Source organism: Vidua macroura, chromosome 9 (genome assembly GCF_024509145.1).
Source record: "Vidua macroura isolate BioBank_ID:100142 chromosome 9, ASM2450914v1, whole genome shotgun sequence".
NCBI classification, from domain to species: Eukaryota; Metazoa; Chordata; class Aves; order Passeriformes; family Viduidae; genus Vidua; species Vidua macroura.
Genome location: NC_071579.1, coordinates 11,895,771 through 11,919,957, shown reverse-complemented (window position 1 = coordinate 11,919,957; position 24,187 = coordinate 11,895,771). Strand labels below are relative to the sequence as shown.

The 24,187-nt window shown below is 39.4% G+C and overlaps 1 protein-coding gene across 1 annotated transcript; it reads right to left on the bottom strand.

Moving 5' to 3' along the window:
• Positions 1-747: 747 nt before the first annotated feature.
• On the bottom strand, positions 748-23,618 carry SLC25A24 (solute carrier family 25 member 24). The gene is made up of 11 exons (XM_053984650.1): positions 23,370-23,618; positions 12,363-12,489; positions 11,803-11,890; positions 11,282-11,393; positions 8,524-8,682; positions 8,026-8,178; positions 6,869-6,976; positions 5,103-5,270; positions 3,861-4,011; positions 3,017-3,209; positions 748-966 (listed from the first exon to the last, which is right to left on the bottom strand). Exons 1-10 carry the CDS (start codon positions 23,553-23,555, stop codon positions 3,031-3,033), a joined length of 1,431 nt encoding a protein of 476 aa, XP_053840625.1. The 5' UTR covers positions 23,556-23,618; the 3' UTR covers positions 748-966; positions 3,017-3,030.
• Between the last annotated feature and the right edge of the window lie 569 nt (positions 23,619-24,187).

The following is a 24,187-nucleotide window of genomic DNA, read 5'->3' as shown; positions in this document are numbered from 1 at the left end:
GAAAAACAAATAATCTTCCCCTTTCCCTTCTGGGCTTTTCTTGCAGAGCATTTGCAATTAAAAGCATTCTTGCCTCAAGTCAAATTGAATATCAAATTGTTCACTTAGTCAGGAATCACACACTGTGCATCTACCTCTTCCATTACTTAAAAGAAAATTTATAAATCGTATGTTAAAAGAACTGTATTTGCAGCAGAGACAAGAAAAGCTTCCCCTAATTTGTTTACAGTTATCTTTAACATTTGAAGGATTGGTGTGAAAACCTCAAAAGGAATTGTCAAAGCTGGCTGCTAACAAGCTTTTAGTAGCATAGCCATACTACACATGCAGAGTAAATTAAGTCAATTACCTTGAAAAGATTTTATATTGATCCTTTGGCTAACAAGTAAGATTAACAACAAAGCAAGATCAGCAGTAATACAAGCAAGTATGTTTGTCCCTGATTATTAAGAGTTCTGTCACGCAACATACACAGAAGCAAATTATTGGCTAATATTGTTCAATGAACAGCAAAAATATTAAACATGTGGTCTTCCATTAAGCAATGAGAGAGTTGTAAACAGGATGACAATCGACTTATCTCAAACTGTTTTCAGTATCAGTGTAATAGCAAAGCACAGTCTAGTCTGAAACCTACTTTTAGATCAATTGCCTCCATTTTTTACATGGAGTACTATGCATGTAATGCAATAAAAAAGTGTCATCTATCAGACCTTGAAAAAAACACATCAGCACACTCCAACCAGATAAGGAAACAAAGATTTATTAGAAACTGGTAGTTTTTTGGAGCTAGAAAGGTAAACATACATTTAAGAGACAAAGAATACACAATTGAACATAGTCATCATCAAGGCACATAATGAAAAATCAAATCTGAAACAGCTCATCTTTCCAACATTTGAAAAGGTCACGATGATTTCAATACTCAGAATGGCACTTGCACACTATAAACAAAATGGAACAAGTCTGGAAGATAGAAATGTTAAAGTCATCTTTATATCATACACACAATACATGTGCTCATTGGTCACAGTCAAACAATTACCAGCAAATGATCTCACAAATCCCACAAAGGTACAAAGATATTGGCAAAACCAAAAAAAACTTAGATCAGGAAGGCATTATACACATAAATGATTTGGATAGAATGACTTTTTTTTTTAAAGTGCAAAGTCCAACTTTTCCCCAGAGGGAAGGCCAAAATACAGCTAGAGCTGCCATTTTCTAAAATGTGATAAAAAATGTTATAATACAAATTTTATGGAATTGCTATGTATCAGTTTATGGAGAATAAACACCAACCATGGAAGCACTGAACACAAATTTACGTGTGACTGCTGTTTGAAAAATATGGCCCAAAGCATATGTAGAACAAGGGAGATTCAGGCAGTCATTTTTGTTTACTTGCTTATTTTTCTGCTTAAAAAAAAAAAAAAAAAAAAAAAATCATGCACGCCTCATGCCTGCCCAAAAAAGAGAAAGAATTAAAAAGAAGACCCTTAATTGTCTTAACAGAATAAAGTTCTTCCTTCAGTAATCCAATTTCAAAAAGTGGTCTAAGAGCAGTTGCTTTTAGAAGGTCAAGGTAAGTATAATCTCGAATTTACCAAGATTAAGACAGTACACATTACAGAAAGCAGAAGAAGCCCAACAAATGAGTCTGGTAATAATTGTTAATCTATTTCAGCGTTCAGGCCTGAAGGCAAAAAAAAAAAAAAAAAAAAAAAAAAAAGGAAGTCACTTTGGAAGGACTTGTACATGGAAATACCTAATGTTCTGCATCGAGGAAGGGCTGCTTTGCTTTTTGAGGAGGAGCTGTTTCTCAAGCACTAACAGGTCTGTATGCATGCTTTGCATGCTACATTAACACCAATCTGATGGGCACCTGAGGTCAGCACTGCCACTTGGTCATCTGGACAAAACACTTCAGTATTTTATTATCCCAATTTCACACCCACAGCCAATGTGCACAGAAGACTGATCTCGCATGACAAAACTGTAAAAAACCTTTACATAATAATGCAATTCTCTACTGGCTAAAAGCACAGAATGGTTGTAGCCCTCTGAATAAGGGAAAGAATGGAGAGTCCAAAATGACAAGCATTCCTGTTTGCAGAGCTATGAACAGCTCTGCCATTGGCTGTACTGCAATTACTACCAGCTTCATACTGGATCCTCCATCCTGTTTTTAAATAGCAACTTGCACTTGTATGGAATGGAACTAACATCCAAGCTTTTTCTCTTCCTTTGTATTATGATCCTATAAAACATGCAGCTGTAACCCAAATTTTGTCATGGTTAATGGTGCTGACATTTACAAGTGCAATGAAAGCAAGTTATCAAAATTGCTGATTGTATTACAAAAATACCATGTAAATCCATTTGAGGTATTCCAACACTGCAGAACAGCAGTTTCTCAGGCTCTTTAAATAATGAAAAATAAAAAAGGTTTGCCTAAAGACAAAGGTGATGGGCTACATTTTAATGTGTTATTCCATCATTGTGTGCATCCAAGATGCTATTTCTTATGAATTTAACACTCAGTCTTCAAAAATAACAAAAGTGCTCACTTCTAGGCATGCAAAATGTTGCCTGTGAATTGCTTGAGTGTGGGCAGCATGACAAAACACAAAGTCACTTTCATATATTCAGTATCAAGGCAGTATAAACTTCTCCTACCTTTGGTTTCATCCAAGACAAATACAGATTTTGAAAGGACAAGTTAAAAAAGCCCCAATAAGTAAAATATGCACGATTTCCTAAAAATAAAAACATACTGCTGATTTAAAGACAGTTTCTGGATTATTTTTTTTTTCAACTCAGTGACATTTTAAAGTGCAATATAGGTATCTGTTTAAAAATGGTGAACTAAAATTTAAGAAAGTTTCTTCCCATTTAAGGGCAAATGTGGAAGTCGCAGCATCTCTCTATAAAGGTCTGTCTCTAATTGTGAGAGCAGATTACTTGAGAAAACATTATTGTTCTGGTGTTTCCAACAGCATTAGAAGCATCTCACCTTTTTCCTTCATTTCAAGCTATTCCCAAATTCTGCTTCATTTTTTCATATACAACATAGCTGATGCTGACAGCTGGAAGCACTTTCATAAAATTAGGGGCTATGCCCCTATAAAGTCCTCGGAGTCCCTCTGTAGCAACAATTCTTTGAAAGAGACCAACCATGCTTAGCTGTGGAGCTCCTTCCACTGAGGCTAGAACAAAAAGAGAAGGTGTTATAAAACAGTTCTAGTAATATTAAAAATCTCAAGCAAACACCTGGATCATGAGCCTACTATCTCAGGTCCACTGAAAAGAGCTCCTTTAATCCCAGACATTTGGGAGATATCCATGTGTCTAAATCCCAATGGAAAGCATTATCCATACCTATGTTCCTTTGGAAACCTAGGCTCCCATCCTTAAGTCTGTGCAGAAACCTATCAAACAAAAACCTCAACTATGAAACTATGCTAATGAAATGTCCTACAGAGCAAACATTGCTGTCTACCCTCACAAGACAATTCAAGCCCTATCATTTAATCTCTAAAATTTAGAAAACATTGTAAAGTTTAGAAGAGTGCTTCCAGACTATGACAGGGGCTGTGTCTGGTAGTCATGTATGGAATGTGGCTCACAGAATATACAAAGCACCAGTTCTTGAAATGTTACTTTTTAAACTGAGGATGAAGAACAACAGTGTTGGGCATAAGAGGGAGAAGGGACCAACATTAAGAAGAATTTTCCAGCTACATCCTTAGTTTTTCCAAGTTGTTTTTTTTTTCATTCCTATGTCTCTGCTAGAGCTATCCCACATGATACAATTTTCATGTGACCACACAGAAGCATTTTCAGGAAAGAGAACTCACCTTGAGCCTGCATGCGTGTTCTGACAAGAGCAAGGGGGTAGCTGGCTAACTGCCCACACGTGCTGGAAATGGTGCCACACCCCAGCAGTACAAAAACACCTGGGTTTGCAGAGCTCGATGCGTAGTGTTCTAGCCACGTACTCTTTAAGAGCTGCCGAGGTACAAAATTAAACAGTAAGACAAGAGATTTGCATTCAAAAAGGTAAATAAGTGCTTCTTTATTCATAACAAATCCTAAGGGCTCAATCCTGAAAAGCAGCAATTTCACTGGGCCAGTCCTACATGCTTGAAGTGCAGAGGTAAACACCTTAGTACACAGGGAAGGGCTTCAACCGGACTACAATAGTTAGAAGAACCAGACTACAATAGTACCTAGAAGAGAAATCCTTAAAAGATCCAGCAGCAGGAAAGGGCCCATGCACCTGTAATACTTTGGGGAGAGGAGGAGGGAGACAACTCAGCACCCCACAGAGCGCAATGAAAGCTCTCACATCTGTGCACATCATCCCATGCAGAAACAAGGATGCAAACTGCAGAAAAGAAATTCCATACTGTTTTGAAAATGTTTGTTCAAACAGTTCTGGTGATTGCTAATGCAGTGTCAAAAAATGATTTGTCCAGACCAGAAAAAAATTAGTCTGTGTGTCTGAGTTATTTAAGACACTTCGAAGCAACATGTATTATCTAAGGTAGATAAAGGACTTTCAGCATTTCTGGTGGGTGAAACAGGTGCCAGTCTCTCTGGAAAGGAAAGACAGCAGTGTTCCAAGCTCTTCAGAAAAGCTGTGTCAGCCAGAAAGAATTCTGGTAACATGCACAGACATAGAAGGAATTCAAGTTAATATAATCCACTCATAAACCTAACAACTGGCAAAAAAAATGTATAAACTATCATGATATGAATATCCTTTTAAAGGCACATATTTCCTATAAAACGAGTATGTTCCAGTCTAACAAGGTTCAGTAAGTATGAAAGCTTGTGGTACTGCCAAGGCCTGTATAATCCTCTCATAGCACATTTCCTGCTTGGTACCCTTGCATGGAAGGGCCTATCTCCCCAGGCACTCCTCAAGAGGGGCAAACAGAAACACTGAGGTCTAGTAACATTAGTGGAAATTCTCATTTGTCTTTTTAAAATTGAACCAGCTGTAATAGTACAATAATACAAACATTCTAAAAAATATTTACGTTTTTTGTAAATTAATTAATGACAGCTACGTGCATTCAGTGATCTAAACTCACCTCATAAACAGCAAGGTCAATGCCAGCATAAGGAATTATACCCAGAATATTAGGAATATAGCCTTTGTAGAAGGCCTTTGGACCTTCTCTTTTTAAAATCTTCTTAGCACAGTCAAACATCCCAGAATATTGCCCTGTTTTACCCACAGCCAACCTGGTCTTTAAAACCTAAAAGGAAAAAAAATAGCAGCCTTAATTACATACCTATTTGTTAATCTATTTTAGATCCACAGTATATCTCTGCTTATTGAATTCTCTAGAACTGCTTTGCATTTTGGTGCTGCAAATCTCTTTTGATTACTGATAAGCATTGTTAGCAGCAGGCTTCTTCAAGTTCTGTCCTTAGTGCAGAGCACCACATATTACACTAGCTTACAAATTCTTAGCCTTTTAAAATTGCATTTTAGCTTTATTTTCTTGATTAAAACAGGCAGTTATTTGATCAACTTGAAGGCAACAGTGTAGACAATATTCAGTGTGACAGTACTAACATGCTAGCAGATGATACTTCTGGTCTGGGAACACTAAAGCATATCAAGAAAATATTTCAAAAAGTTTGACACTTAGAGAGGTAGTTGAGGAATGTAAGGAATAATTATGTCTCACTACTGAAACCCAGCACCTGATTAATAATGCAAGCAAGTCTGTACTGCATCTTAGGACAAAGTAATTAGTAACAGCATCCAAAAGAAACCACAGAGGAAGTTTCCTGAGCAACAATTTGGTCTACTATAAGCCTCATAAGATTCCATTTTCCTCAGGAATTTCTTGTCACTTGGCTTTGATCTCTTATTTAGAAACATCCTAAAACCACTTCTAGGACACTACCATATCTTTGTGAGGAAGACCAGAAGATATTGTAGAACACTTCCCTTGTCTCCACTGATCAGTGTAATCCAGACAATCTACATCATGTTTCAGTTCTTCCCTAATTTACCCATCTCTGTACTCAGCTCAGCTGGGATTCACCCTCTGGAACAGCAAGGATGCTCTTTAAAGAGATCATTATTACCTCAGCAATGAAAACAGTTCCATTCCATTCCTACCCATGAAAAAGCTATTTACGTTACATTTGCCATTTCTACCAAACTTGATGTTGGTATTGGTTTAGTCCCAGCCCCAACATCTATTCCAACAAGGATCTGCACAAATGATAAACCTTCTGGAGAACCAGCAGTAAAGAAAATAGATGTAGTTTCTGTGAAATGGTGTGTAACAGTTACACTGGAGCAGTTAATGTACTAACACTAGGTAAATTGCAGTGTGTAGTACCACCTACAGGTATGTCCTACAGGGGAAAGAGCAGCCAAGCCACCCAGCCTGAGCTGTAGCTGTTACATCCTTCCCCCACACCATTCCCCTTATCAGACACAGCTTCCCATCATAACACAAGAGAACTCCAGCTCTGTCCAGACAAGACTATTCCTTGCTTAGATATAGCAGGAAATGGATTTATGCCCAATTTACAAAATGCTTGAATCATGCTGTATTTTAAATGTTCTTGGATGATCTTTTTTTCTTGCACTAGGTTTTATTTAAGTATTGTTTTTAAAAATATTATAAAGCAAAACATTATAAGAATCAGTTAGAACCTAATACATTCTAAAATGCCTAGCACTGAAAGTCTGAAAGGAAGTCCAAAGTAAAAATAAATTAGGGCACCAGACTAGAGAAGAATTTTTACAATATTTTCAAAAGCAAAATGGGCTTTACTTAGGAAAGAAACCAAACGTTTTGCAGGCTCCAATGGAAGCAGATTCTCTTACCTCCATGGGGTAAATAGAAGTTTGTGCTGTTGCTCCAGCCAAAGAACCAGATACAAATCTTTCAACAGTGCCTAACTTTCCATCATCCCTAGTGAGTATCTTCTTATACTGTATAGTTAAAACACAAACACACATGTTTTTTAGGAGTGGTAAGAGTTATTATAAAAGGCAAGAGTATAATACAAAATGCCTTTTCAAGCATAAGAACATATTTGCAGTCACATTTGCTAACCCAAAAAGATTCTCCAGTGCACAATAAACATTCAAGCCTGCAAGAACTCTTAGATTAAATACCTCAGTCACCCGCAGTACCATCAGGTGTTCTGCAAACAGCCAGCTCAAGGGTACCTACACTAAGAACTCCAGAAAACAAAGAGCAACCAAATTCCCTTGCAGATCCAGTTGTCCAATCAAAGAATTAAAGATTTCACAGAAGCACAGGTTCATTTTCACAGAAGCACTTTGAGCACTGTGCACACTGTGTCATTCCATGAGTGAAGAATAATGTGCCCGAAGTTACTCTGTGGCACCAAAATCTGCTGTTCAGTTTTGCAACATCCCCACATTTATTTGATATTTTGTTGTTTTTATCTCCTCCTTGTACAGAGATGTGCTGTGTGCTCATTTGGTCTTACTTGAGGCACTAGCATGCCTCACAGAGCAAAAATAAAGCTCATTTAAATACACCAGAATGGGAGTTCATTTTCCAAAGGAGGATTAGGCCTTAACATGATGCTTAAAGCTGATTCAGAGGTAAATATAACTCTGAAATCCAGGATGAGGGCATCATACATAGCACTGTGATATTTGACTTTAAATGAATCCCCTGTAAGTTCAGCTAGCATAATGTGCCAAGTTTTTGCCTGCTGTCACTTTGCAGCAACAATCTAGATATTAATGCAGTACTCCACGCAAAGCCACATGTGGACAGTTTAAAACATGTAACACATGTAATTTATTTGCACTGCTTATAATACAACAGTAAAATCTGCCTAATAGTAAGTATTCTGTAGACTATTTTAAATCTGAAAGTCACTCAAATTACTATGAAAAAATCCCCAATTACAACAAGTCCTATGTAATACAACAATAATGAACATTGAGGGAGATTTAGGACTTTATTTAGCATTATTTTCATTCGTGATTTATCATCCTACCTGTTCATAAGCCCAGAACTTAATAGCTGTTTCAGGAGCAATTTTTACAACATTTACACCATTGCCTCTCCAAAGGGATCGGACACCACCTTCTTTCAACATTTGCTTAAAACCGCTGGCTATATTCATTTTGTTTGACTTTGAACCATGAACCTAAAAAAAAAAACAAAGCCAAGTCACAGTACAGAACATTGGTCTGATTAGATAATAAAACTCATCAGTATTAAATTGATTAAATATATCAACTAGCAAAACCATAGGCACTATTGAAAAAATCTAATTTTAGTAGCACAAGCACTGTACCATTTTGCTTACAATTTTCCCGCTTCTATAAAATACCATTTTTATGAACACAAAAAATGGAAATTGCCAAAACATAGCCAGACCTCTGCAATTTAAACACTGACCTAGGCCCTCAATTTTTTCCCAACAGATCTCTAAAAACAGTGCTCAAAGTGATACACTGGAAACTGAGAAATTCTTGAACATCGCACCTACCTGCATCATGACTTTAAGGCGATCTAAGGGTGCTGTACCTGTTCGAGAGACAGCACCAGCCACTCCTCCTGCCAACAGCTGCTTCCACCACTGCCCAGTCTTTTTCTCTTCCTCCGTGAACTCATCTGGAACAGTCAAACTATCTCCTATATCCAATACCTTTATGAATCCAAAGCAAAGATGTGCAAGTAACTATCTCGTTCCATCACCTCAGTTTTATCCACAGTTCTAATTCCAAATTAATATACTACCTAAGTATGTGCAAATAAAGTGCTAGTTACAAATAAAAAATATCTCTAGTTTACATTCTATAATTAACTTGCTATGCATTGTTTTTCAATGAAAAGTAACTTTGACTTCTACATAGATATTGAGCAGTAACACCACAGACCCACCATTTCAAAGACTGCGCCATCATCATTAAAAATTACGACAAATTTCCTCCTTGAGTATGGCCCAAGCAAAGACATTCTGTCATGATCAGCAGTCCTTTAAAGTCAGCACTAAAGCTCAAATGCTTATATGTTGCAGCTAACCTTTCACCAGACAGTCTTGTGGGATTAGTTTGGTAATCTCCTACGGTTGCTAACAAGAGATTTCTCTCACGGTAATTTATTCACACATGTGGGATGCCTCCTTCTCCCTCACTCCCCAACATTTTAAAGCAGAGTTTTAACAGCTGATATATCAGAATATTCTATTTCCAGTGACTGCTGTGTATTATCCTACCAAATAAATAGTTTGACAGATGTCTTATAGATTTTCTTATCATCAGTTATACTCAAAGACACATTTAATTACTTTTTTCAGCTACAAAAGTTTGGCATTTCATTAAGGTGGGGGCATGTTTGTATTGCCATTGGATTTGATCAAATAACATTAATATAGTTTTTAATGATAAAACTAAGACATAACACTATGAAATCACACATGTCACTTTTGCTCAAGTGTAACCTATAATCATGATACATGAGAAAAAGTACACTGTAGATAATGCAAATCTGCTATTACACATAAATTAAATGTATAAAAAGAACACAAATTTATTAATAACTGATAAGTACTAACCAGAAAGTGTGTTAACTGATAAACCTTTGAACTCCCATTGATTTTAATTGTAGGCATTATATCCCTAATTTATGCTGCATGCTCTCTCTGTTAGTAAACAGAATATTGTCCTGGCCATTTGGGACAAAAATTGCAGAGTGTAAATATAGCCACTGAACAAAAAGGACAAGCAACAGCTATTCTGGATATTGAACACAGAACAGATTAATTGGAAAATCCTTTCATCTTCCTTGCATTTGAGGTTTCAAAGTGAGGTATCATCAGTTGCTCAACTATGAAAATATCAAAAGATCAATCAAAACTCTCAAAACATAAATTCAGTGTTCTAAGAGATATTATGTGGATCTACCAGGGTTTAAACCTTGTGTGTACCAAGACCTAAATACAACTAAGGAAAAGAAAAGACAAATTTGAGGGTGTTTGTAATAAAAAGGCCACAGCTACCATAATAATTCTATTCATTGTAGCTATATGCTTGGAAGAGTCTGATAGCAATTGTATAATAAAAACAGAATTGTAAGAGCTGTCTGTAAATGCCAGCTAGACTGGGAGGTCTCACATCTGCTCTTATCTCAAAGACCAGCTGTGTTGCTGGATTTTGCCTGCTGTGATAACTGGGTCATCAGCTGACTGTAACACTAAGATCACAGGAGACTCCTTCAGTTGTTTCTTGGGGGCAACTATTGACATTCCATAATAAAAAAAGAAAAATACAGATCTTATGTTTAATAATAGTAAGGAGCATTTTATTAAAGCAAAGTATTTTTCCACTAAGCTGGGACCAGGACTACTTGATCTCACAGCAGTGCTTCAAGTGCTTTCTTCAGAAAACAGGGAGCTAACTGCCTTTTGGCAAGCATTCCTGAACTGAGGTTATACATTTTCAAACACTCAAAGCTCTCAGATCTCATAAACTGTTTTTTATTATGGAAATGCTGACTAATCCCTGGAGATATAAATGGTCTCACTATATTCAAAGGCATCTAACCTTACCTTATTTCCTCCAATAATCTACAGGAAGGATATTTAGCAAACAGGATTACTATTGGTTTACTTACTTTATTATTGTTCTTAAAAATCAGTCACTGAGGTGTTAACAGCTCCATTCAATAAAAACTTAAAAAATTTCTCTGCACAGTGGATAACCTATTGCTGTATATTCTGTATGTTTAAATTAAATTCTATGGCACAAAAGAGCACGATGTGCACAGAAAATCACCAGTCAAGACACCAGTGATTTTATAATTATATATATATAATTATATATATACATATTATATATAATTATAATTATAACTATATAACTGCACATACTAATTTCAACATAAGAAACAGTTAAAATGTCTATATAAGTTGTTTCAATAAATCAAATCGTACTGTAATGTACAAAGAAAAATATATAATATTCTGGTTATTATTTTTCTGTGAAATACCTCCAAAAGAGGAAGATGATCTGTCCTAAGAATTATTGATAATTATTTGCAAAGTTTAAATGACGTTGTTTGTTCAGAAGGAACTCATCGGACACAATCCTGCTTGTAAATGGGAGAGCAAGAAGTGAAAAGGAAAACCAAACAATACAGATATTCTTGAAATATAACAAGTGTGAAGCTGTTGTACTCAATATCAAATGAACACAGCAGAGATAAACTTAAGAGCTGCACTAGGTTAAAAGAGAAGTTGAACTTACAGTGGAATGTTTCCAATATCGAATTATTTCTTCAATGTCTGTAGCTGGATTAAACATAAAATGATCTCTCCACTCATTCCAGTCTACTGTCATTGTCCCATCAGCATCAATACTGAAAAGAAATTGAACAAAACTACATAAGGAAATAGTCATGGTGGGTTTTGTTCGGTTTTTTTTTTTTTCTTCCCCCTCCCCCCCTTTTTTTAACTTGGGTTATCACATCAATAACAACTGACTGTAAATTCCATATAGTGACTTCAAGGCTGAATCTGCCATGGCTTTTCAATACCACACTTATCCAAGTGCATCTGTCCTATTCCATTTAAAAACATAATACAGTGCTTCTTTCTATCAACAACATTTACAGAGAAATAAAGTAACATTCTCCTCCCAGAAGTAAATGCTCCAATAGTAACCTTTCAAAGTCATAATCCCATTTATCTCCCTCTCTGAAATAGAAAAATATAGAAATTAACAATACAAGGAAGATTAAGCTGCCTCAAAAAAGAATAATTCCTGACCTTTGCAGGATCTTTTCTGCCTGTTTTTCTGAAATGTTTATACCCAATATCTTGAGGGACTGGACAACTTCTGAGGCTTCAATTTTTCCTTGAAACATTAAGATAAAGATGATACATATTTAAAATGTGGATCTTAATAAACTTAGCACCTTGGAGCTCATTGCAACATCTGAATAATTGCACAGATGATTTAAAAATCAACTTAGCACAGATGATGTATTTTCATTGTCTACTACAGGGACGAAGCAAATGGGATGCAAAAATACAGTTAGTTAAAAACTGGTTCATTTTTAATATCTAGAAATAGTCAGAAATTTCTTCACAGTTTCTCCATCTGGGGAACAAGAAGCCCCAGTTCAGTGTACTTGGAGAAAATAGAAAGAAGAAAGACTATTTTTTTTTAATCTATAGCAAACTTTAATTGTGATCATATTAAGGAAAAGTAGTGAGGATTTCATATTCACAACTTTTTTTTTCCAGTCAGACAAATATAATTTACACTACTTTTAAAGCAGTTTCTTCAGACAATGTTTGAACAAATAAAATAAGTCGAGGTATACCATCATTGTTTTTGTCCAGGCTCTTAAATGCCAGTTTCATCTTTTTCTCATGTTCTTTAAGATACTGCATAAATTCTTCAAAATCCAGCTGTCCATCCTGGTTAGTATCCCCAGCTTTAAAAATTTTCTATTGAGAGAAAAATGAATATTTTATTTGTCCAAATTACAGCAGGTCACAAAACATAATTTCGTTTTCAGAATTTAACACACTCAATATTTGCATAGGGAGAGAAAACACTTGGCAGTAAATATATATTTAAGAAAGCATTATTTATTATTTACATAACTTTTCTGTGCAGAAATTTTAAGGTTTCTTACCAGCACTGGCAAATTATACCTACAGGTATCAAATAATTTGTGGAAGATGTGGGGGACAGGAGAAAACCCAAGAGAGAACAAGTTTAAGCCTGTGAATTTCCAGTACATGAAATTTGTCAGTAAAATAAGCAGAACCTTGACTATCATCTTAACAAAGTGGTCTATTAATTATGAATTATAAAGATAAAAAATACAAACAGCAATTAACTCTTTAAATGCTAACCAAGAAATTACAAAGATCTTGCCCCACTGGCACTTGCAGCCCTCAGCGTTCAAGAGAACGCAGCTTTCTGCTTCAAACAGAAGCCCTGACTACAATTTTAAATAAACTTGTAACAAATACAAACACACTTCTCTTCCTTTCTTGCATGTGCTTCCTAGGAACTGTCCTGCAGAGAGAAACACTTCATGTAAAATTAACTATGCATTGAATGCACGGTATGCAATTGCCAGGACTGCAGGAAACAAGTCTCAAACACAGCCCAGGCAGACACTTCTCCACCAGCAAAGGGCCAGGAAACGTCACCATCTCCACGTGTGCAAACTCACTGCTAGAGAAGGGCAATTATAGCAGCCTGTAATTGCTGGGGCTCGTGCTCAAGGCAAAGCCCAGGGAAGCTCTGCAGGGTTTAGGAGCTTGGGCTTTACACCACAGCACGGGCAGCTCTGGGCACGGAGAGCCAAGGGCACAGCGGGGCCACAGCCGCTGCCATCGCTCCTCGCGCTGCCATCTCCTCGGCAGGATGTGCAGGGAGCCAGCAGGGAAACCAGCCTGCTCTAGAACACAAGAATTAAGGGGAAATGATGTCTTATCCCCTCCTTTGGACATTGGTCCCTGTGGGTTCCCTCAATGTGCAAAATCCTGGGGGAGCAGCACTCAGTACCAGCCAGGAGACCAACCTGACAGCACTCACTAACTGCAGCTCCTCGGCACTGCAGCTTCCGTGTAAAGCACAGGCCAAAAATTCTTCCACCTATCTTCTATTCAGCAGACTGCCTTGTGCAACTGTAGTTTCTGAATGAAGTAAGCCTCAGCAAGATCTGAATGGCTGTTCTAATCTGCAAAATCTGGTTTTAAGTTTGTTTATGCCATTTTAATTAGCAGAGGTCCTCAAAAGACCAAAGTCCAACAAGTTCTAGGCCACAGAAACTAAACACAAAGGAAGCAGAAAACTGGTGTATTTGTTGCAGAGGTCTGAAAAAGACTGAAGACATCTAAATACATTTATGTTGCCTCCTTCATCTTCCCTATCCCTATACAAAAAGTAATGTACTTTAAAATTTCATCTCAAAAAACCAAAATTTATACGATTATCAAGGATATCGCAATGAAATGGAGCAAAACGATGTGGTATGCCACAGTGAAATGAGCAAATTATTTACCTCCCATAACACAGCAAGTTGTGCACAATAAAAATCAACTCAAGATACCACATACTCAGATAACTATTATTTGGTATCAGCTTTGAAAAACAGTGTTCTTATTATAGTCATAAGTCCAGCTTGATTGTAATTTCTATTAATAACCTGTCAACACAGATAGATATACTCATCAATTCAGTTTCATGCCTCTGTCAATATGGTTAAAGCTGTTCAGATTTCCCATTACAAAATAAAGTTAGTTTACATTTATAGATATTTATGGATACAGTCCTGACCACAACCTTCTAACAAGAAATTAAGAAAGGCTAGTAGAATAATCATTCAAAAAAAAAAATCCAAACAAAAAACCAACCAAACTCAACCATTAAAATTTACTCTAGTCTGAAGAGTCCCCTCTTGAGACACTCAGTCTCAAGCCATCTTTTACTCTACTCATGGCACCTCCTGCTGCAGGGTCTGAGTCTCCTGCTGGGCTCCCACACCTTCCTGAGAAGAGGTGACTTATGTGATACTTGTAATCACTTTGTGTGAGTTCTACTCCACACCAATTGTTACTGTTCCCTATTGCTACCTGAACTACACAAACCAAAATGCAGAACAAGGAAGTGGTTTTCTGTCTCACAGATAGGACAAAACTTGAACTAAATTATAATTGCAAAACCTCCACTACAGAGGTGATGTGAGCCAAAGAAAACAGGAACTCCTAGGAAGTTTAGAGAGCAGGAAATTTCTGTGTCTGAAGGGGGGCACCTTTCAATTCATCTGCCAAAGAAGTGGATTCCATATTGCAACAATGAGAAAATGGTAAGCACAAACATACTCTCTATTTCCTACTTTTGTTTTGACAGTTATTTTCCAGACTTCAAGTCAGTCTCAGCCACTCTCAGTGAAGCAGAACAGAAATGACAGGGAACAAAACCATATGGCACATGTGTTTTTCTCTCAGTACAAATCTAAAAGCTCATGCAAACAAAAGCCTCTTGCTGTCTGTGAAGTGAACTAATTATGTGGGTGTTAAAGTTTCAGATTAAAATCAGTAATTTGCAAGTCTGTGGAACTAACAGGAACACCGAAAGAAGCTTGTCTTCTCCTTGGTGGGCAGAAACTTCCTCTTGGGGGTTCCATACTCCTTGGGCATAGCCAGTAAGAAGACACCTCTGGATTCTGTGGGGAGCCTGGCACACTAAGTCCTCGGTACAAACTGCCCCTTCACAGCATCAAATAGTAATTCAAGTTGGAAGGAACCTCTGGAGTCCATTGAACTCAACCCCAGCTCAAAGCATGTCTAATTAGGTCTAATTAGATCAGGCTGTGTGGGACCACATCCAACTGAGTCTTGGACACCTTCAAGGAAGGAGATTCCACAACCTCCACACACGAACTACTCCACCAGTCAATCACTCCCCAGTTCAGTTCAACCCTGAATCCAGCTCTGCTCTTCTGCATTTAATATACTACCAGATTTTGTATAATTACAGCCACTTGTCACTCTGCCAGTGCCTGGGTCACCAGCTTCTCAGATGGAGGAGAACTGGATGCATTTTAAAATAGGCATGCTTACAATAGAGCAGGAACCAACCAAGGTGCCAACACTCACTCACAAGTCCTGGGAAACAATGTTTGGCATGCCTGCCACATAAAACCTGCCATTTCTTGTTACTGCCTTACTGTGGGATCACCTCACCTTTTACGAAGGCTCAGATCCAAATGTTTCTTCTGCAAGGTGCACCATTTCTTTTCTCATTGCCTAAAAACTGTAACCCCAAGCAATAAGGATAATTCACTGGGTAAAATGATATGATCCCCACATAAAGAATTGTTAATTACTGACAGATATAGGAAGACAGCTTAGATGATGACATGAGCTATAGCAATGTGTGCTTGCAGCCCAGAAAGCCAATCATATCCTGGGCTGCAGAAAAAGAAGCATGACCAGCAGCTCAAGGGAGCTTCCATCCCTCTACTCTGCCCTCATGAGACCCCCCCTGAATCTGTACTGTATCCAACTCTGGGGTCCCCAGCACAGGAAAGACACAGACCTGATGCAGCCAAAGATGATCAGAGAGCAGGAACACCTCTCCTGTGAGGTGCCTATGAGGAAAGGCTGGAGTTTTTCAGAGTGAGGAAGAGAAGGCTCCAGGGAGACCTTATTGCAGCCTGTTGGTACTTAAAGGAGCTTATAAAAGAGACAAACATTTTAGCAGGGTCTGTAGCAATAGGACAGGGAGTAATGGTTTTAAATGTAATGACTGTCGATTTAGATTACATATAAGGAAGAAGTTTTTTACTATGAGGGTGGTAGAACACAGGCACAGGTTGCCCAGAGCCTGGCAGATCCACCCCTAGGAACATTTGAGGTGAGACTGGGTGGGGTTCTGAGCAACGTGATGTAGTTGAAGTTGTCCCTTGCTTAATGCAAGGGGAATTGGACTACAAGACCTTTTAAAAGTCACTACTAATCCAAACAATGCTATGATTCTGTGATCTTTCTTTTTAATGCTACAGGCCTTCAAACAAACAGGTCAGCACAGGAGCATTTTAGTCTATTTGGTCATGACACTGTCACCTTTGTCTTTCCTCCTCTTTTCTTCATAATTCTACTATTTTTATTCTTTTTCTGTTGCATATTTTGTTAATACAGCTATTTTCCAAGTCCTGCACAACTAAGTAACACCAACAGAAGAAGCCACAAGGAGACTGGAACTCTGAAGGTATTTTTTTTTTTTTAATTCTCCATTACATAAATCATGTTGCAGTGTTGAATTCCTACTCTGTCAGAAGACCTCTGTATTTGGTGTGGAAATGTAAGTAAGCCAGCAGGTCTGTTAAAAAAAATAAATTACAGACAGGCTTTATATACACATCAAAACCTCCCTACCCTCCTCTGTAAGTGTCCTGATGAATTATTAGATTGCTCTGTGCCAAAGTTATGAACTTTAACACATTCATGGCTACAACTTAAAAGACAATGAATGCAATACACTAGAAATTTTGATGGTTTCATGTAGACTTTTCTTTTAAATTCACAGTCTAATTTTTATATTATTTAGTATCATTATTTGTGTATTGTGCATGAGTCTTCACATTCTGTTTACAAAATTGAACTGTGCATAGAAGGTGGGGCTGCTGAGTACAAAGGAATATCAATCTATTCATTAGCTTGTGATTTCAGCTAATTAATATAATGTAAAGAATATTTAATAGGAAGTGATTCATCAGGAAGTTACTTGCTTCCTATCATGCTATCTACAAGACCCAAGCAAAAAACAGCACTTCAAGATATAATTGCAAGTAGCAATTATCTGTCCTGCAATCTGCTACCAGAGTTCCAAAGGGCACAGATACAAATGCTGCATACAAAGAACTCCAGCACCACAGTAAGAACATCATCATGTCTTTAGACATTCACACTTCATATTTCACATTTGCTTTTAAAATCAGAGTTACTATATATAAAACCAACCATGATTATTTTTTTCCCTTTTTCAGTTCTTTCCCTCTTAAGTATTTTTTTAGCCATTCACATAGCTCTGCAGTCTACAGTTTTAAGTTATTCAGCTGTAATATTATTGGATACCAAAATCAGTCACAGTTGAAGTATACACACTTCTCCCTTTAGTGGACACATAGTGGACAATAGTCCTTTTCCTATTTATATCTGCTAAAACTACACAAATTTATGCAGACTATGATAACCCAAAATCACTAGCAAAGATTCTTAAAGTCAGCCTTGCCAAACTACATCAGCTGGGAGATAAATCCAGCATAAAGGGACAGGGCCTGAGGATGTGTTCACACAGCATTATAGCCCAGTGGGCCACATAACACATGAACTAGACTGACACTTCACCTTCAGAAATCCAGCACAGCATTGAGTAAAACTGGAACTTGCACTGCTTCTAAAGGCCTCACAACTTGTCCAAATTCAGCATTCATTTTTACTCTCTTGCCTCCCAAAGGATACTACCAACATGTAAACAGTATCCAAGCAGGCCCTTTAAACCTGCTACAGACAGACAGTAGGAGCCCCCCACTCCAGTACAGCAGACTTGCACCCTTGACAGCAGCAGATGTTGCTATCAGCTGCAGAGCTTCCCCTTCCTGTTCCCTGTCCTAAGCACTGCTCTGCCCTGAAACAGGACAGCACTGGCAGAGATCTTCTCCCTGGTCCATTTCAGCTAACAGAATCACTAGAAAACGAGACAAAAAAGGACAAGATGCAAGTGCAAGTATGCTCTCCCAAAATGCCTTGCAGAGGCTGCTCCTTCAGGACCTGGATAAACTCTCTCAACTCATAGCTATGAATTAAATTTTAAGAATCTGAAACAGCATACATGGAAGATGCAAACTATCCCTTGAACTTTCATTCAGCATTCTTTGCAAGTTACACTAGTATTTTTGACTTTGAGCATACTTGGTAGACTGAGTTTTCCCATTAAATAGGACAACTCTGCTTATGAGGCATCCCAGCCATAGTAACTTCAAAAGATTTAGCAGTTTGCCTTCTTCACCTGGGACACACTGCTGTCTCAAGACAGGGATTTAGCAAAGCATTTCAACACAGCAGTTAAGAGAGGTCTCAGAGGTGAGGCTTCCCATATTTGGGAATTCTTGGCATTCTTGCACTTTGCAGCAACAGGAGGAAGAATTAATCATTCACTGTACTCTGTCACCGTTCAAGAAAAAAAAACCTATCAAGTTAGTATTAAAAAATAATTCATTTTATCTCCTTGGATGTTTAAAGTGTTATGAAAACAAATTTAAGATTCATCTTGCTCTTTCATATGGAGACTTGGAGACTACAGCACGTATCAGTTAAAAGCTTCTGAACACATAGAAATTAAATAATGATTTACATGTTTGCTTACAATGGAAGCAAAGTAAATTGAATACACTCAATTTCAAATTTACTAATTGAACACACTGCTGAAGATATTTGTGGTACTTTACAATTAAGTCCCCATAACCGGCCATAATCATCACATCTATTATGACCAGGAAAGGGAAGTTTAAAGGAACTGAATGGTTCCAGTTTTCTACAATCACATGACATGATATCTGTTTTGATAAAAAGCTGAAGATGTCAGACTACTCTAAATCTATAATACCAGGTTTTGGGCAAACTCTTAAGGTGAGAGAAAGTTTCAATTCATATAAAGAATGACATAGTGACAGGGAAGTACTGAAGGTTTTAAGACTGCGGATCTGTGTATCAGGTATGATAAATTCTAAGAGTAGATACAGTGTGATACAAGATACCCATGTATCTTCCTCCAAGTTGGCAAAGTAATCACTGTTTCTTCTGTTTCTAGCCAAGCTACAACGTGATTAAGGAGGCTTCAGTTACCTTGGTCGACTACCCTTCTAATTTTGCCACAGAGGGGAAGTTACCAAAATTAAAATAAGTGCAAGAATCTTAATAAAGCGGTGGAGAAATATTTAAGGACATATTTAGTTCAGTCACTAAACAAGTGTGTGCTTTCTGGACTAAGAACTGCTAGAGAAAGCTCAAGCTCTGAAGCACTATCTAGCTGCAGATTTTAGAGGCCAGAGAAAAGCACAGAAGGAAGCAATACACACCTGGGCTGCTCTCACCCATCCCCATGCTGAGACACAGCAGTGGAACACAGCACAGGGGCCTGCCTCACTTGGCAGAATTCTCAGTTTCCTGTGGTTTAAATGCAGAAACATACCTCAAGTGTTCTGAGTATTTCTAGACATGATTGGACTCAAATTTTCAGAAACAGTCAATTACTCTAAACAGACAATAGTCTGATTGTTGCAAATTTAGTCTCATTAGGCCCTGTCTCCACCACACAGAGGTGTCTCTTCACACTGTTTCTTTATCCAAAAGAGCTTTAACGTAGCCAAAGGCTTATGTCAAAAAGTTAAGAGAGCTAGTCCAAATAAGATCATTACACTGCTTCCAGAATGTAGTTATTAATTTCAGTAATGTCTTCCTACTCCTAGTCCAGAACTCAATGTATAAATAGCACCTGAATTTGAATACTTGGCTGTTCCTATCCCAAACTGAAGCTTGAAATATGGGGTTCACCTCCTACAGATTTACTGTAAGGACTGATTGCAGCAGAAGGAAAGGATGAACAAAAATAGTACTTCATCCAACCACTCACACCATTTATGGTGCTCCCGCCTACAAGACTCACGGCATTCGGAAGACACAGCATGAGATCATTTGTGATCTGATCCCAGCATCTATTTTGTGTCCCTGCTTATCAAAGTCACTGTACAATAGCTGTTAATATTGCTTGTAGAGCAACATTTGATAGTTACCACCCTGATTTCCTCCTTTTTAGATAATGACATATCATGTCAGAAATCTTATGCAAAGCTTTGCAAAGTAACCCATTCCTGTCAGGTAACATCCTACAATATGAAACAGGAGCCTCCAAGCAGCACGCATTCCAGATTTTCCAGTCATTTACTTGTGTCTGTCAGATACTGCCAAAAGGGAGGTCAAGCAGAACACAGTCAGGAGGTTCTGTCAGGTTGAGCTATGGGGGAAAAATTATTCTTCCTTAGAGGGAGATGCAAGCCACCTCCAAAGCTTAGCACCCAGGTTCACAGCTGATGGAAGGTGCATACCTGGAGTCTATTACTCAAATGGATAGTAGCTTTGTCTCTTTTAAAAACATGCATATTCCTTCTAGACAGGAACTGCACCTAAGACAAAAGAGCAAAACAGTACTTAGTAGCACAAACACTATAGTGTGAAGGTGGTACAACTTTGGATCAACCAACTGACTTTGCAGTGAAACCCAGGAACACTCAAACAGTCCCTTTTCCACAGGTTAGCCAGAAAGTAGCTAAAGTGCAGAAGGACAATGGCCAGCACTCCCAGGTACATGGATTTCATCCTATGTGTTGGAAGCCAGCCTTGCAAGAGATTTTTGAAAACCTAACACAGACTAGCATCAATATAATGAGGTTTGAGTCTCTGATGCTCCCATGAGGCAGCAAAACTGACTCTGCTCTAGGATATCTCAAGCTCTGCCCATGCTATGGTGCCACTGTGCTGGCAGGGCTGAGCAGTTCAGTAGATAACACTTTGCCCCATTGTATAATATTTTTATGTCTCAATTCCTTACTCATTAGTTATTAGTAATTATAAGACTACTTCTGCCTCTCCAAATATGATGATTCAATGTGTGACTTCATTAATAAAATGAAGCAAGCAGTAAGAAAAATTAATTGAATATCACTTTAGAGCTTGAAGTGGGAGAAGGCAGCATTGAGCTGCAAGAAAGTACAGGAAGCAGATTAGCCACAAAAAGGCAGAAGGCAAGGCTTATTGAGGCTCTCGTATTACAAGAAGTCTAGTTATTAACAGGTACACAGCACTACTCTAGTGTTCCAACTGTGACCACCCTAGTGTAAAACAGTGAGCACACAGAAGTTTCCCTGCACAATTCTTCCACCTCTCCCAAATGAGAAGATGACTCACAGTTTATATTGTTTATTCTGTGTGGCTTTAGCAACTAAGGCAGCAGTTCCTGCTCTCTATTACATCCAGGTATGTCTATCTGTTTCATGGGAATCCCTTTCAGTTTATCCTGAAGCAATTGAGAATAATCTGACACCTACTCAGATGTGCACGACTAATGAAGATCACTGGTTCTGAGAAAGAACTTAGAACTTCAATTCTTAGTTGCTCAAATATTCAGCAGCACACCAGGGCTTTCAGTGAATTATGTGGGAAGACCACCTTTTAAACAACAGAAAATTACTTGGTCACCTGTTTCCCTGTTGTTCAATACAAGTAAAACCCCCAGATTGTTACAGTCAAACTGGTACAACAGGTTTACAACAACGTGTCTAAAATTTGTGACTGGAGTTCATAGCTAGCATGCTCTGAACACTGACAACTCTCATGGATAACCAAGAAGGCCAACCTATCCCTCCTTTAATTACGAAAGCCTAAGAACACAAAAGGTGCTATTGTAAAGATGATTTTGACCAGCAGCAACACTGAAGTGAAAGTGTGCTTTCATTTATACTCTTGAATAAACACCATTCAACTTAAGAGGCCTGTTGGATACTTTTCTCTTAAGTATAGGAGACAGAGAATTAAATATAACAGAAGGCGGCAAAACAGAGATGAAATAACCAGGCCACAGGGAAAAACTGTCACATAGTCAGCATAAGATCACTGAATTATTGACCCAAGATACTTTTTAACAATGGAGTTGAAATTTAAGTTCCTTTTCCTGCACCTCCTTCAGAAAGTATGTAACAGCTAGTCCAGGCACAGCAGTGGAATGCCCTGGAATCGTTCTTTAAACTGAAACAAGCAGAATTGTCACAATAGCAGCTTCTCCCACACTTCTCACGTGTACCTGCTCAGGCTGAATGAACCCATGTGTGTCTTGTCGGCACAGACTTGCCTTACCACACAAACACTTGTGCCCACAGAATTGTGTATTAAATGATTTTATATGCTGATCCCTGGGGATTACTGAAAATAATTAGGAAAGAGACGTTTCTCTTCCAGGTAACAGGTCAAGCCTGCATCACACTGGAATGCTTGATGACTTAAGTTTTACTGACTTCTGAGGTCACAGCACTGATACAAGGGACAAAGAAATGCAATAGTCCAACTGATCACTGCAGAAGCCACACCACGAAGAGTCTCGGCACCGTCGGTTTCACGGCCACTGTTACAAGTGTGCATCTTCTAATAAAGGGCCTCGATATCTGACAACAGTCCATGCCAAGAAGAATAACCTCCATGTCTGTGTGTTCAGCTTAAATAACTAGTTCTGAAATTGCAACCTACGGCTATGCAGGTTTACAGTACCTGCTGCCCAAAGCAAACCCTAATTTACTCTGATCCAGATTATGCATGGGTGGAGTGGCGGACAAAAGCTGTAAATTACCACCCTTTATCGTGCTAGAAGGGGCATGTGCTATTGAGTATCACTCAACAAGAAGTCAAAGCATGTCAAAAGTCCACACATGATGAGTAAACCCACTTGGCAGAGGAACCGCCGACAGCTGTACGCGCTCGGGACCCTTCGCCTACAACCCGGGGCGTGCCTGTACAACCCGGCCCCTGGCGCTGGAACTGCGGCCCGGGGAAGGAAAAGGCCAGGCCCGAGGCCGCCTCCATCAAGGAGCGGCCCCGAGCCGCCGGACGCGGCTCCGGGCGCGCTGCAGCCCCGGCCGGGCCGGGCCGCGCCCCGTCCCTCGGGCTGAGCGGCGGCCGGGCCCGCCTCGCCCTCCCCTCCCCACGGCCGCGGGGCGCCGGCGGAGCCCGCTCGGCAGCGGCTGCGGGCCCGCGCTTACCTCCTCCGCCTCCTTCCCCAGAGGGATGCCCATGGCCCGGAGGCCCGTCTGGAGCTCGGCAATGTCCACCCTCCCGTCTTCGTTGAGGTCCAGTTTTCGGAAGAGGTTGGCGTACCGGGACTCGCCATCCCTGTTCCCGTCGCAGGCGGCCGCCGGCAGAAGGAAGCCCCGCAGGAGCTGGAACATGTCGGGGCCGTGCAGCGCGTACAGACGGACAGCGTCCCTCGACTCCCGCCGGCTGGGCGCGGACGAGACACCGCCCGCGATGCTGCCAGCGCTCGCAGCTGCCAGGGGAGGGGAGAGCAGCGAAGGGCCGGCCCAAGCCCGCCCGGCGGCGAGAGGCGGAGAGCGGGCGGGGAGCGGCGGGGCTCGCTCCGCCCGTGCTTCCCTCCCTCCCTCCGGCCCCGCCGCTGGGCGGCAAATGTGCGCTGAGGGACGGGGGCGGCCGCAGCCCCTCGGGCTCCTCACAGCGCTGCCGCCTGCACTTACGCGCTTGTAGCAACTCAGCGTTTCCAGCTCAATCAGAGAAATACCACAAACGGTGCAAAAGATCTAGTTTGGATACTTGGGCTTATTCTAGTCTCCCCTATTCTAGTTTACCGGTGGAGAGCTTAGTTGAAGGTACATGAAGAGCATCCCAACCTAAGTGCAGTCTGAAAGAGCTGGGCTACTTGGCCTAACGGAATAAACATTATATGAGGAAACGTCTAGCGCTTTTTTCTTCATAATGGCTTCATAAATAAATTAGTGGAGTTAATGGAAAAGTGCACAGGTGGTCTAAGAGTAAATGGATAGAAAATGTCACCAACCAGTCTCTC